At 41.9% G+C, this 14,889-nt stretch overlaps 1 protein-coding gene across 1 annotated transcript in view; it reads right to left on the bottom strand.

Moving 5' to 3' along the window:
* Positions 1–396: 396 nt before the first annotated feature.
* The window catches only part of LOC115148983 (neurite extension and migration factor-like), an 84,430-nt gene continuing 69,937 nt past the window's right edge, over positions 397–14,889 (bottom strand). Inside the window, exons 2-3 of the mRNA XM_029691365.1 lie at positions 8,060–8,184; positions 397–7,053 (exon numbers count right to left, since the gene is read on the bottom strand). Of these exons, the coding sequence (XP_029547225.1) occupies positions 3,056–7,053; positions 8,060–8,135 (4,074 nt within the window). The 5' untranslated portion in view covers positions 8,136–8,184 and the 3' untranslated portion in view covers positions 397–3,055. The remainder of the gene's footprint in view (positions 7,054–8,059; positions 8,185–14,889) is intronic.

Raw genomic sequence — 14,889 nt, 5'->3', positions numbered from 1 at the left:
CAACCTCTTGTGAATTGAAGGAAAATAATGAAACACAAGAGAGATAAAATATACATTATTTTATGTTTTTTTGTGTTTTGGTCAATTTTGCAGGGAAGCGATCCATGAATATACGCCACTGGAATTGATAGATTGTAGTCTCTCTAAACATTTGCCTATTCATCAAAGCAAATATCTGAAAATAAAAATTATATGAAGTAACATGTTTAGCATTATGTGGAGTCCTGGGAATTAATCTATTTTCAGACATGCAAACACATGCACAGACTACAATAAATATTTTATATTTTATTATCACTTCTTGAAATCTTCAAGATGCATGCAACATAAGGACTGTATACATTTTCAGAAAGAGGTCAATACAGTCCCTACAGAGAAGAAAATGGAGACCTCATCTGAAAGCGGCAATCAAAAGCTCATTTTTATTTTATATTTATTCCATAAACATTATTACAAAACTCAGCAAGTTACCAATATTACATTGTCACCATACAGGCTTGTCCACAAATATTTAAACCTTTGCAACAGTTACAACAAAACAAAATAATACTAGAATGATTTACATGAAAATCTATAAAACAGCAATAAAATCACAAACATGTCTTTATTTCAGTTTTTCTTTTTGTTTTATCATACTTTTTACACAGTAGCACTACACTCCCACAACAAGATTGGTCTGATTACAAAACTTCCAACAAAATGTTACAGCTTTTTTTCCAGTGTTTTACCCTCTCCTTTTTTGGAGTTATTTTGTCATGTTTGTTATTTTGGTTTTTAAAACCAGAGGCATGTCATTATGCATCCCTTTCACTGCCTGTAAAGGTGAAAAAGAGTATCCACACTCACAAATACTTCACAGCACTTTCTAAGAAAAATATACACTTAGAAAATATTTTACAAATCGGCACACTGAAAAATATACAAGATTCATCGAGGACGTCAAGAGTTCTTTTGGAATCCCTCTGGCAACAACTCTGACAATATTTATAAAGCTCAATATTCTTTTCAACAAAAAAGGCAAAACATAATTTCAATGAATGTCAAAATCATGGCAGAATTAGGCTACATCAAACAGTATTTAATACATTCATAAATAGGGCACAGAGGATTTCTTCATCCTTTTTTCAATTACCTGTAAATTTATTTGCTTTCAAGCACCTTTCCGAGGCAGCTCAACAGTGGTACATCATATACAACTCTTGTTGGAGAGGAAGTACAGTACATTCAATTGACAATGGGCAGGGATGATATAAGGCAGTTTGCTCCACACCACCTGGTGGTGACACTTGTCCTGATCCCACATCTAAATGGCTAGCCTGGCAACTTGGAGAAAATGGAGGGGAAGCGAGGTTGCGAGAGACAAAGGTCTTCACAATAAATATTGATCTCTGATGGATAGTATCAATTTATGTCAATTGAAATAAATTGTAGAAATCTAATATAGAGCTCCATGTTGGTGCAGTGGTAGGTGAATGCATGACATTACATTAATCTGTGTGCTCATCTTGAGTATAGTACAAATGCAAACCTCAAGATTTTGAGCGCTTGGGTCTATAAGGTTCTATCTGCAAAAATATGATTCTGAGATAATTGGCTATAAAGTTCCGAACCCTCATAGGTTTCAATGGTGTCAGCAATTTTTATCTTGTATTCTTTTGAACTTAACAACATGAATTGGTGTATTTACAGTACTATATAGGTAGAGAACATTGAACAGATCAAGGCTATGCCAATAACTACATTTTGACAAAAATGCAGATAGAACCTTGTAGTCCGATGATCTCGATGTAATTAACCTGTTAGAGCATATTTAATCCCTTTCTCTGTATCTCCATGCTGGCTGTTGATTTGGAGTTCAGATGGCAATCATTTCAGAAGAATGTATGAAAGAAAAGACAGTCATTTGCATTTTGGTAAAAGGTGTATCACTGTCAGCTGCAGGTGCTTGGCAAACGGAATAGATCCCAAGTGTAAGATCTCTGGAATGTCGACCGGCCACCATAGTCCAGAACCCCCACCGCACAACCGTAACAAAAAGAACATGAAACAGCCAATATACATACAGATAGAAAATGTTTATACAGGTACTTGATCAACGTTTGGCACATTAATTCCATTTTCAACATTATAATTATTGTCATATTCTGCAAATAGTGCATATGTCTCTGTACAATAGCATTAACAAATTGCAATTCTGGGTACTTACTCCACTTACCCTCCCACCAACTCTCCCCAAACCATGGCAATAAGCCAATGACAAATAATACCATTTAAAGATATTAATACAATTAGGACAGTTTGATAAATTTGTCTTATTGTTAATACAAAAAGAGTCCCTTTTTTAATTATGAAGTCTGGTTCCCAGCAGAACAACGATACAGTTCTCCAACACCACTGAAACATCCATAACTGGAATGGCAGGGTGATATCAGTAAGGATAGGATAGGCCTAGTGTAACTGTTCACTTATGACTCACTCCACTCTCTCTTCTTACACTGAAGGAAACCACTGTCTGAATGTAAGGACGGACAACTTTTGAACTGTGATTTTATTTTGTGGAGAGCAACAGACGGAATTTTGACATTATTAAGATGGGGCAAGCTGTTCTGCTGAAATGGAGAAATGAAAAAAACAAAGCAAACCACTAAGTATCACAAAAATTATTTTCAAAACAGTTTCAAGGCAATCTTTCTTATTATACAAAAGTCAAACCTAAAGTAACAAAAAACAAAACAATCTAAACACCAAGAAAGGTGAATCAAGCAGCAGTCAGAAACAAAATGTAGCCACGGTAGTTTGAAAACCCAGTCAAGCTGAAGACAATCAATCACTCAATAGGTAGTTTCTTAGGAACAAATAAAATCTTACATGCAAGTTATTTCGGCTCTATTTAGGGTAAAATAAGCAGGTGGGGTAGTCAAGATTAAAGTCTTTGCCATGCAACACTTGGATTTAAGTCAAAAAGGGAGAGCAGTAAGGGAACCCAGGGAACTGAGCAAGGGGCAGGAGGAAATAGAGTGAGTGGGACATATTTTGCAGCCACTGGTACAAAATATTACCTCAGTTTCTCATAAGAGGCCATCAGAGCTACGTTCTTGCTCGAGTCCCGCTTCCCTGTATTGTTTTCGTCTCGAGCAAATTTTGCACCGGTTTTGTGACGGTACATTTTTTTGTGTGCGGGCCCACAGATGCCAGGTATACCGAGGCTGGACTTGTTGAACATGTTGCAGTCCAGCATGAGAGGGGGGAAGAAGGGGTTTGAAGGAATTAACTTGGCTTGGTTTTTGGCTCCCATGCCAGTTGCCTTCCTGCCCCTTCCTGCCACAGGGGAGGTGGTATAACCACCCTTTTTCCTGACGTTAGCTGTTGTTCCCGCCAGGATTTTAAGTGTCTTAGTTTTAAGGCTGTTGGCATCTGGAGGCTGACAGAGTCCAGACATGGGGTCCCACAGTGGCTCGATTGACACCTTCATAAATCTCTGGACCTCTGCCATCCCAGAGGCTATGTTGGACAGGATGTTGGAGGGCTCTTCAAACTCTCGCTGGTCGTCATCCATAGGACTGTTGTTGTTGCCGTCTGCCCAGCCCCCACCATGCTCCTCCGGTAAAGGCCAGTCTTCTGACAGTCCAGCAAGGCCTTCACTTTCTTCACCTTTTGCATTTGCCTTTGCATCAAGCAGGGCTTTTAGCTTTTTGGATGAACTAGAATTCTGTCTAGGGGCTTTGTTCTTCTCTGTCTTGGGGGCCCTTGGAGCCTTGCTTTTCTGTTTACTGGTTGCTTTCCTTTTTGACTTGGGACCTTTAGTTCGACCTCCGATGGATTCGGGCTGCTCATCAAAGACGTTGGGGCCATCAATCTTACCTGTGCCGTCATTGTCATTGAAAGTATGGAACTGGAACTGATGATTGTTTATCGCTCTGCCATCATGGTTTTGTGTTGGCAGGACATTACAGTCCCACTTAGTCCCATCAGGTGTAGCTGAGAGAGTCATGTCTCCTGTCTCTCCCTGAAACTCCCTGGCCTTTCCTAGGCTTTCCATCATTTCTGTCCCCATCACCTGTGGGGAGAGATTTGGTGTGTCAGGTGGCGACATCTCTGACAACGGCGAGTGCCTGAACTTATCGGGGGTGAAGTTGGAGATGTCCAGTAGGTCTGTAGACTCCCTGAGGGGAGTGATTTCATCGGTACTTTGTTGGATCACCAGTTTGGGACTGCAGTGGGCCAAGAAGTTCTCGTTCACATCCTCTTCACTCTCTTTCTCACAGGACTTGAGACTCATAGAGCTGTAGTTGCTGGAGGTGGCAGACAGTGAACTCATAGAGTCATAGCTGGCCAGCCTGCCGTTCTCTGTGTTTAGAGTGACTCTATGGAACTGCACTTGTTCCTCTTTAGCTGACTGGCTGACTTGTAGGCCTGAGTCTAGTCCTGGTGGCTCCTCAGGCAAATATGCCTTATCATACAGCAGTCTGTTGCCATCTACATTGACTTGACTATATCCTGACAACGGCAAGTTGTTTGTCATTGGCAAAGAAATGGTGCTGGAAAAGCCAGAAGGTTCAGATTTAATATCAGGTGTAAATGATAAATGCTTACCTTCAGACTGCCATGATGTGTGAGTGAAGTTTGGCTCCATCTGATTGGAGCAGTTAGAGGGGGATTGTTGGAGCTCAGACTCTGAGGGTGGGGATAGAACACAGCTCTGGGCCAGCTGTAGGTTAGTGAATGGATTCTCCTCCTGGGAGAGGCCATGAGGAAACTGCTGTCGGGGATGCTGCTGATGCTGCTGGGAGTAATATGTCAGCCCAGTGTTACTGGATGAGTCAGAGGCCTCTAGTAATGTCTGCAGGTAGCCTCCAGGGATGACATGTAGACCACTATTCACATTTACAGGATGGGTCATTGTACTGGAAGGGGAGCAGGGGGCTGGTATAAAAGTGGACTTTTCATTGGGGTCGACACTGACAGTGGAGTCATCACAAATCTGGGGGCTGCCTGCAGTGGAGTAAACTATGTCAGGGTGCTGATTTGGGGATAGTGGGCCAACCTCTTGTAGCTGTATCACAGTTTTACCATCCTCCTGCTGAGCCTCGTTCATTCTTTTCAACCTCAGTCTGGCCTCGCTTTTAAATTTCCTTATTTGCACAGTCTTATTCCCAAGTCTTTTCCCCTCCCTCTCTAGCGATCTGCTTTTTCCTGTCACACTGCCTTGGTCTAATCTAGCAGCACAGTCAGAGGTCGTTGTTGTTATAGATTCCATATCTGTACAGGCAGCTTCATCCTCAGCTGCGCCCACCTCTTGCTTGTGATCGGTGTGGTTTGGCGAGAGCTTTACAGCGTGAATTCTTTGAATCCGGACTCTATTTGCAATCCTGTATTTTCGTTTTGTCAGGCTCGAATTAAGGGAACGCCTGCAGCCATTTGGAAATGTTCTTTTATCACCAGCAGCCAGCATGCGCTGCTCCTGCATTTCCTGGCGCCTCTTTTGCCAGTAGTCTTTCAGAGGAGCCATTCTCTGGTACTTATGAACTAAGTCCTTACTTAAGCTTACTGTTGTCTCTGATGTGTCAATTTTGCCAAGCTTTAATAACATGTGCTTCTCCCCTTTAAATCGGTTTATGATGATGTATTTGATTATCACTGGAGGCTCTTTTCGTGAGGATTTTCTCCTCTTCTTTGGACACCAGTCATCATCCTCCTCTTTTTTTGGACCCACCGTCTGCTTGTCTTTTTTCTCTGTGTTCCTCTCGCTCTCGATAGAATCCACGTCGTACAGATAGTCGTCGCTGTATCTGACTTTTCTCTTGGACCTCAGCCCATAGCTCAGCTGGCTGGAGGAGCTGGAGTTCTCCCTGGAGAGGAAGCAGTGTTTCTGTTTGGTCTGGCAGGTGTCCAGGGAGGATCCAGTACAGGAGCTGTCATCGCTGTACTCTCCAGAGTCCACTGTGGAATTGTTGAAGTCAAACAGGTAGCTGCTCTCTGGACTGACATTCGGCGTCACCTCAGCAAAGCTGCTGCTGTTGTTTTTGTCAACCTTTTCTCCAGCAGCCCAGACTTCAACTATCTCTCCCTTCACCTGTGCCCCTTCAGCTCCCTTCTTCACTGCTCCCTCACCCTCCTTTTTGGCCACGACACTTGGGAAGAAGTTGAACTGGGTTTCCTCCTGAATGGGGTTGGTCTTTTCTCGGACGTTGTCCTGGAAGGACTCGTAGCGGATCTTCAGCGAGCACACGTCACTGCCCAGGGTGGAGTCCTCGTCCTCATCATCAAACATGTAGTTGTCTACGTCCTCTTCTGAGAAGAGGTTGACAGAGAGCTCGTTCTTAGAGCAGAGGTCCAGCAGCTCGATCTTACTCTCGCTGATAAAGGACTCAAAGCAGCCCCAGTCCTGGCTGGAGTTGGCCAGTAGAGCCTCCTCACCATTGCACTTGTCCAGGAGCAGGCCTTCGTAGATACTCTTCGACGTGGCGTCCTCCGAGTCGCTGTCCTCTGCTGACTTCTCATCATCTGTCTTCTCCTCTGCCCTGATCTTGTGCTCTGGGTAGCTGAGGAGCTGGTCTGAGAGCAGCTGATCCCCGTAGCGGATACCATCCCCAGAACTCATGCACTGCATGGCCATGTCAGGACAGGAGACAGGACAGGGGTCATAGTCCCGGCCCAGGTCCAGCCCTGGCTCAGGCTCTGTAGCGTCCTTGGTCTCGATGAAACAGCCCAGGCATGTGCGGCTTTGTGGCATGAGGCAGTCTCCTCCAGACAGGGCTGATACACTCCCTATCTCCATTATTGTGAAAGCTGCTTTGTTACTACAGTCCTCTGGAAGAGCCCAGGGACTCACCTCTTTTGTTGTGCAAGAGGAGGTGAGGGAGATGGCATGGATGGAAGAGGAGTCATCAGTGGTAGTGGTGGTGATGCTGGGCTCAGAGGTCTCTGTTGGGCTGAGGGGTGAGAATGGGTTCAGTGAGGTCCTCTCACTCTCATGGCCTCCTTTTGGTTGATTGGCTGTAGGTGAGATGGCGGTGCTGTCTGGCTGCAGATTACTGTCCTGGATGTGTGATTCTGTAGAGCAGAACAGAGAAATTATATCAGATAATAACTGATTCACCAGTGAACTCACTGATGGACAATGTGAGAGTACTTTAATATACTGTCCTATATGAGAGGACATTTTAATATACCCTACTATTTCCTATCTTTAATTATTTTTTATTTTCAGCTCAATGTATGTTCCTAGCCTCTCTTACAGTTGATAAAATGCACAGGTCGTGTTTTTTTAAACAGGCTGCACAAAGTAATCCTTTTATACAAAGACAAGGAATAATATAGCTAATTCAAGCTGAAAAGGTGAATTCTGCTTTTTATTGAGGAAAATGAAATGCTCATCATTTTCTCATCATTGTGTTTCTTGTAATTTGTGATAAGAATACATTGAGAATAAAATACCCAATAGAAAGTAATGGGACAATTATAGTGGAAATATGCCATTAGCCTATTTTTCACTCTTAAATAAGGCCTCTGCTCTGCCTCTTCTATTACTCTGGTTCATGTATTTGTAGGATACATGGAAGGAATGACAAAGTTAGTAACCTTTCCCCTGCTCTTTGTCATTCAGGATCGTTAGGGGTGGGAAAGGATGATAAGTACTTTCAGAAGTAAAAAATGGAGGAAAACATTCCACACATTGGACCGTCTCTGAGCACTGAAACATTGCTCATCCATTCAGATGCAGCAAAGGTTAAGGTCACTAAATATCAAGGCTGGGGCTTCTTGCCTTTCAGTTCTGTGAAGGTAACAGGCAAACTCAATAGCAGAGGAGGTGAAAACAATGCATAGCATCTTGTTCCATATAAGAACTCTGTGCCTCCTTGTAACCAGCAGGACATAATGTACTGTGATAATGTAACAGCATTCCCTCTGTTCCTTAATAGAAACATTTTAAAATGCTAAAACATACAGTATGAAGTGTTGATATACACCTGTGGTGAGGAATTACAACTTGGTGTGTCCATCATTTTTTGGATTCAAGTAAAGTGTTTTTAGCAAAGCAACATACAAATGTCTTTACCATTCTCATCCTGTTTGTTGATCTGTTCCAGGTTTGGAGCCAGCACAGAAAAGTTGGCTTCTTGAAAAACATCCATCAATTTAGCTTGGTTCTAGTTGTCCCTTACACTATTGCCACTATCCAACCTGCAAAAACACAGAGAAACAGACACAGGAAAAAATAAAAACACGAGCTGACAAAGGGAGAAGGCTTATTATGTCATCATAACAATATACACTGTCACATACAGCTTTGTTGACCCTCGTCTTTGTCAACTACAATGTATGAAAGGCTTCAAAAGAGCCTAGGGAATGGAGATTTTATGTATGAAAATGTTTTTTTTAAACTATATTTCTCCTCAATACCATGGCTTTTTGCCCAAGATTCTATTCTTTGTTCCCCTAAAATATCTGTCCCAATCTACGGGCTATCAAGGGATATTGGGCACCAATATAGCGACTGACATATATTATATCTAGTAGGCATTTCAACACCTGTGCCTCAGGCTGTATGCAAATTGCAGGCAAATCCTCCTGGCCTTTTGTATATTGCTTTAATCAAGCATTTCTCAGGTCTCAAAACTCCTCATAACTTGCTTGCTTTATGAGAATTGCTCTAAGCAAATGTCAGAAGTAACAATAGTATAAAATCACACCAACAAGATCCGATTTCTGTACCATATTCAATTTTCTTAGCTCTCTAACTCTCCTGTTCACTCTTTCCCACTCCCCGTCCTCCTCCCCCACCCATTTTCTTGCAACCAAGGAGCAAAAACAAATGGCCAGATTAATGAAGATGGAGAAGAAGCAATAAGAGGTTGCATAAAATTAGCCTTCTGCCTAACGATCATGTCCAATTTAACACCTTATTAAGCCATGTTGTTTCATCTCCTGGAGGCCATTTGCGACAAAGGTTTGTGAGCCGCATGAAACAAGACTTTCTGCCAGTGCAGTGCTGACTCACTGCCAGCTGGAACGGTGCTGGTAACCTGGACTGGGTCTCTGTCTCTGTGTAATTAACCTAGGTCTCTGTGTTAACCTGGCCAGCCATGGGTCTCTATGTTAACCTGGTCATGATTCTCTCTCTGTGTAAACCTGGCCATGGTTCTCTCTCTGTGTTAACCTAGCCATGATTCTCTCTCTGTGTTAACCTAGCCATGATTCTCTCTCTGTGTTAACCTGGCCATGGTTCTCTCTCTGTGTTAACCTAGCCATGATTCTCTCTCTGTGTTAACCTAGCCATGGGTCTCTGTGTTAACCTCCCACTGGGCAAAAACCGGTTGAATCAATGTTGTTTCCACATAATTTCAACCCCAAAAATATAATGTGATGACGTTGAATCAATGTAGAAAACTGATTGGATTTGCAAAATGTTATCAGTGTAAGGGAATTGTATCTATTTTTACCCAACCTAAATCCAATGTCAGTGTGAGTTCACGTTAGTTGACAACAAAAATAGACGGTGAACTGACGTCTATGCCAGTGTCTCAGTGTTAACCTGACCATGGGTCTCAGTGTTAACCTGACCATGGGTCTCAGTGTTAACCTGACCATGGGTCTCAGTGTTAACCTGACCATGGGTCTCAGTGTTAACCTGACCATGGGTCTCAGTGTTAAGCTGACCATGGGTCTCTGTGTTAACCTGACCATGGGTCTCAGTGTTAACCTGACCATGGGTCTCAGTGTTAACCTGACCATGGGTCTCAGTGTCAACCTGACCATGGGTCTCAGTGTTAACCTGACCATGGGTCTCTGTGTTAAGCTGACCATGGGTCTCTGTGTTAAACTGACCATGGGTCTCAGTGTTAACCTGACCATGGGTCTCAGTGTTAACCTGACCATGGGTCTCAGTGTCAACCTGACCATGGGTCTCAGTGTTAACCTGGTGTAACATATGTCCAGTGTAGACAAAAAGACTGGTCTCGGCACAAGTGTAATAGATGTGATCGTATATCGTAACTCTCTTGCGTTGTGATTTTAAAGAAAGGAATACCCAGCCAGCGGGCCAACTTGATTGGTGTTTGTTCTGAGGATAGACACAAGGGTTGCCCATTAGATGTGCAGGACAACAGTATGTTGATGGCTGTAGATTCGTGATCCATCGCTTGCATGTCAATATCAGAATGCGTATTTTGTAATCAAACATAACCATGACAAAAATAGTACAAAATACAATACATGTAAGTACCTGATGATAGACACAAGGAAGCACATTAGATGTGCAGGACAACAGTATGTTGATGGCTGTAGTTTCATGGTTTGTCTGTTAGCATGGAAATAACTATGATTTAGCAGGGACTAATGTGACCATTACCATCTTGAGCATGCTAGCTAACTCGCTCTTACAGAAATAACATACAAAAGCACATCCCAAGATGCCCCCAATATCTAACAGGTACTGTACACATATTCCTTCAGAAAGTATTCACACTGCTTGACTTTTTCCAAATTTTGTTGCCTCACAAAGTGGGATTAAAATGGATTTAATTGTCATTTTTTGTCAACGATCCTCACAAAATACTATAATATCAACGTGGAAGAAAAATTCTAACATTTGTAAAACATTTATGAAGTATAAAACACTAATATATTTTGATTAGATAAGTATTCAACCCCTTGAGTCAATACATGTTAGAATGACCTTTGGCAGTGATTACAGCTGTGAGTCTTTCTGGGTAAGTCTCTAAGAGATTTCCACACCTGGATTGTGCAACATTTGCCCATTATTATTTTCAGAATTCTTCCACCTCTGTCAAATTGGTTGTTGATCATTGCTAGACAACCATTTTTAGGTCTTGCCATAGATTTTCAAGCAGATTTAAGTCAAAACTGTAACTCGGCCACTTAGGAACATTCACTGTCCTCTTGGTAAGCAATTCCAGTGTAGATTTGGCCTTGTGTTTTAGGTTATTGTCCTGCTGAAAGGTGAATTAATCTCCCAGTGTCTAGTGGAAAGCAGACTGAACCAGGTTTTCCTCTAGGATTTTGCCTGTGTTTAGCTCCATTCTGTAAATTTTTTATCCTGAAAAACTTCCCAGTCCTTAACGATTACAAGCATACCCATAACATGATGCAGCCAACACGACGAATAAAAATATGGAGAGTGGCACTCAGTAATGTGTTGTATTGGATTTGCCCCAAACATAACACTTTGCTTTCAGGACCAAAACTTAACTGCTTTGCCACATTTTTTTAAGTATTACTTTAGTGCCTTTTAGCAAACAGGATGCATGTTTTGGAATTTTTTACATTTTGTCCAGGCTTCCTTCTAGAAAAACATAATTCCACAGGGGGGACACCGATCTTGTAGAGGTTTTAACCTGGCCAAGGGTCTCTGTCTGTTTTATTGTGGCAAGGGGTCTTTGTTTTACCCTGGCCACTCTGTCTACCACTGTGCACTAATTTTACTGAAAAGACTCTGGTCTACTCTTAAGTTATCACTATGAGTCATTGGGAAGCTATATTAAAATCTTAACCGCAGAATTGTCTTATCTCAGCACTGCGTAGAGAGAGACCACTGGAAACAGAGTAGTACAGGGAGAGAGTTTGCAGAGATATGAAACATTATCTTCAGCGGGAGATGCTCAGCATCTTTTTACAACTAAAAACAACACCTGACAGGCCCAAGATGACAAATGCGTTAAAGTATAACTGCCAGACTTGAATCCGTTACTGGCATGGAGTAGGATCTGTGGTTATCAAACCCTTGTGAGGCACATTCAATTTATATATTTTTTTAAATGTATGTATGCAGAGAAAAGGAAAACAGGTCCTATCATCTGAAATGAAGGCCCAGGTTATCATAGCTCTCTCTCTACTCAGAAGGGGTCACTGTTAAACAGAAAGGATAACTGCTAATGCAGGAGAATCACCTTCACTTGTACAAGTCCACAATTACGTCCACATCACCTGATCCATCTGCTGCAATCAGGGCTCTAAATGGGAGGATCTGTGACACACACTGACACTTCTCTGTGCCTTTCTTCTCAGGAGGAACAACTGACTTCCCAAATAAAACACTGAATTTCATATGAACCAGATATCAGATTTTCTTGAAATTTGAAATGGTTACTCTTTGTACTATGTTTTAACTACAGAAGACTTTCTGAAAGACATGCCATATGGTGGTGCTAGACTACAACATAGGCAACATAACGTATGGTTGACCTGTTTCACTTAAAATAATGAAATGCTATGGATTTGTAGTAGGGCATAGCAGTATCCCATTACAGGAGTATGGTGATGTTATAGCAAATTGTAAGTCTTCAACATTCAACTTTAAAAATTATACAAAGTTCTGTTTGCAAGATACAACAGAAAACTGTTGCCCTGATTAAAGAAGCAATAAAACTGGCAATCTTTAGACTAGTTGAGTATCTGGAGCATCAGCATTTGTGGGTTCGATTACAGGCTCAAAATGGCCAGAAACAAATAACTTTATTTTGAAACTCGTCAGTCTATTCTTGTTCTGAGAAATGAAGGCTTTTCCATGCGAGAAATTGTCAAGAAACTGAAGATCTCGTACAACCCTGTGTACTACTGCCTTCACAGAACAGCGCAAACTGCCTCTAACCAGAATAGAAAGAGGAGTGGGAGGCCCCGGTGCACAACTGAGCAAGAGGACAAGTACATTAGAGTGTCTAGTTTGAGAAACAGACGCCTCACAAGTCCTCAACTGGCAACTTCATTAAATAGTACCCGCAAAACACCAGTCTCAACGTCAACAGTGAAGAGGTGACTCCGGGATGCCGGCCTTCTAGGCAGAGTTGCTAAGAAAATGCCATATCTCAGACTGATCAATAAAAATAAAAGATTAAGATGGGCATAAGAACACAGACACTAGACAGGGGAACTCTGCCTAGAAGGCCAGCATCCCGGAGTCGCCTCTTCACTGTTGACGTTGGGACTGGTGTTTTGCGGGTACTATTTAATGAAGCTGCCAGTTGAGGACTTGTGAGGCGTCTGTTTCTAAAAGGAGTGATGGAGTGATGAGTTGCTGATAATGGAACTTTGTACGCCTATGTAGATATTCCATTAAAAATCAGCCGTTTCCAGCTACAATAGTCATTTACAACATTAACAATGTCTACACTGTATTTCTGATCAATTTGATATTATTTTAATGGACCACAAATGTGCTTTTCTTTCAAAAACAAGGACATTTCTAAGTGACCCCAAACTTTTGAACGGTAGTGAACATTATACTGCACCCTACAAACACTCATTCCTTTGCTTGAAGCCATATTGAGAAAAAATTGTAAAAACAGTGTGTTCTTACATAGCTGCTAAGCAAGTGAATAAAAACACATCTCCTGAAATGTTGATTATTGGATCATTTGCTTGAGGCCGCGTACAGTACAGTAACACCCTTACTAGACCGGCCACATTGCGTGCATAAGCGTAGCAAAATGAATGTACACATACATGTTATTCAATAATTTCATCCAAACTGCTTGCGCGCGTTAATGAGCGTCTGCGTAGCCAGCCAGTTCTAAAATAGAACTTGGATCTAGTAGAGATGCTTCACGTGCTGCAAGTCCCCTCCTTGCTGGATATCACGAAGATACAAACCCACGAGGATAGATTAATCAAATATAACTAACTAAAAACTAAATAGGTTTCCCTTTTTATCTGTGGATTAATTGTCCGAGAAGAGAAACAAGATTATGTAAAACTCCAGGTAAAATTCTACAAAGAACAAGCTAAAAAGAGGACCATATGCATGTCAGGTAAAATAACAACGGAATGTTCATCACCCAGGACATGAATGTTACCTACAGTTCCTTCGGAAAGTATTCAAACCCCTTCACTTTTTCCACATTTTGTTACGTTACAGCCTTATTCTAAAATTGATTAAATTGGTTTTTTTCCTAACACAAAATGACAAAGCAAAAACATTTTTTGCTAATTTATAAAATATATAAAAAATGAAATATCACATTTACATAAGTATTCAGACCCTTTACTCGGTACTTTGTTGAAGCCCCTTTGGCAGCGATTACAGCATCGAGTCTTCTTGGGTATGACGCTACAAGCTTGGCACACCTGTATTTGGGGAGTTTCTCCCATTCTTCACAGTCCCTGTCGTCTTAAAACATCTCCACAGCACGATGCTGCCAACACCTTGCTTCACTGTAGAGATGGTACCAGGTTTCCTTCAGACGTAACGCTTGGTATTCAGGCCAAATAGTTCAATCTTGGTTTCATCAGACCAGAGAATCTTGTTTATCGTGGTCTGAGAGTCTTTAGGTGCCTTTTAGCAAACTTTTAATGAGGAGTGGCTTCCGTCTGGCCACTCTACCATAACGTCCTGATTGGTGGAGTGCTGCAGAGATGGTTGTCCTTCTGGAAGGTTCTCCCATTTCCACAGAGGAACTTTAGAGTTCTGTCAGTCACCTCCCTGACCAAGGCCCTTCTCCCCCAATTGCTAAGTTTGGCCAGGTGGCCAGATCTAGGAAGAGTCTTGGTGGTTCCAAACTTCTTCCATTTAAGAATGATGGAGGCCAATGTGTTCTTGGGGACCTTCAATGCTTCAGAAATGTTTTGGTACTCTTGCCCAGATCTGTGCCTCAACACAATCCTGTCTCGGAGCTCTACGGATAATTCCTTCGAACTCATGGCTTGGTTTTTGCTCTGACATGCACTGTCGACAGTGGGACCTTATATATTCAGGTGTATGCCTTTCCAAATCATGTCCAATCAATGTAATTTACCACAGGTGGACTCCAATCAAGTTGTAGAAACATCTCAAGGATGTTCAATGGAAACAGGATGCACCTGAGTTCAATTTCGAGTCTATTAGCAATGGGTCTGAATACTTATGTAAATAAGGTATTTCAGTTTATTTTTTAA

This window comes from Salmo trutta, chromosome 15 (assembly GCF_901001165.1).
Source record: "Salmo trutta chromosome 15, fSalTru1.1, whole genome shotgun sequence".
NCBI classification, from domain to species: Eukaryota; Metazoa; Chordata; class Actinopteri; order Salmoniformes; family Salmonidae; genus Salmo; species Salmo trutta.
The sequence above is the reverse complement of the archived record's forward strand: the minus strand, read 5'-3'. Positions and strand labels throughout refer to the sequence as shown.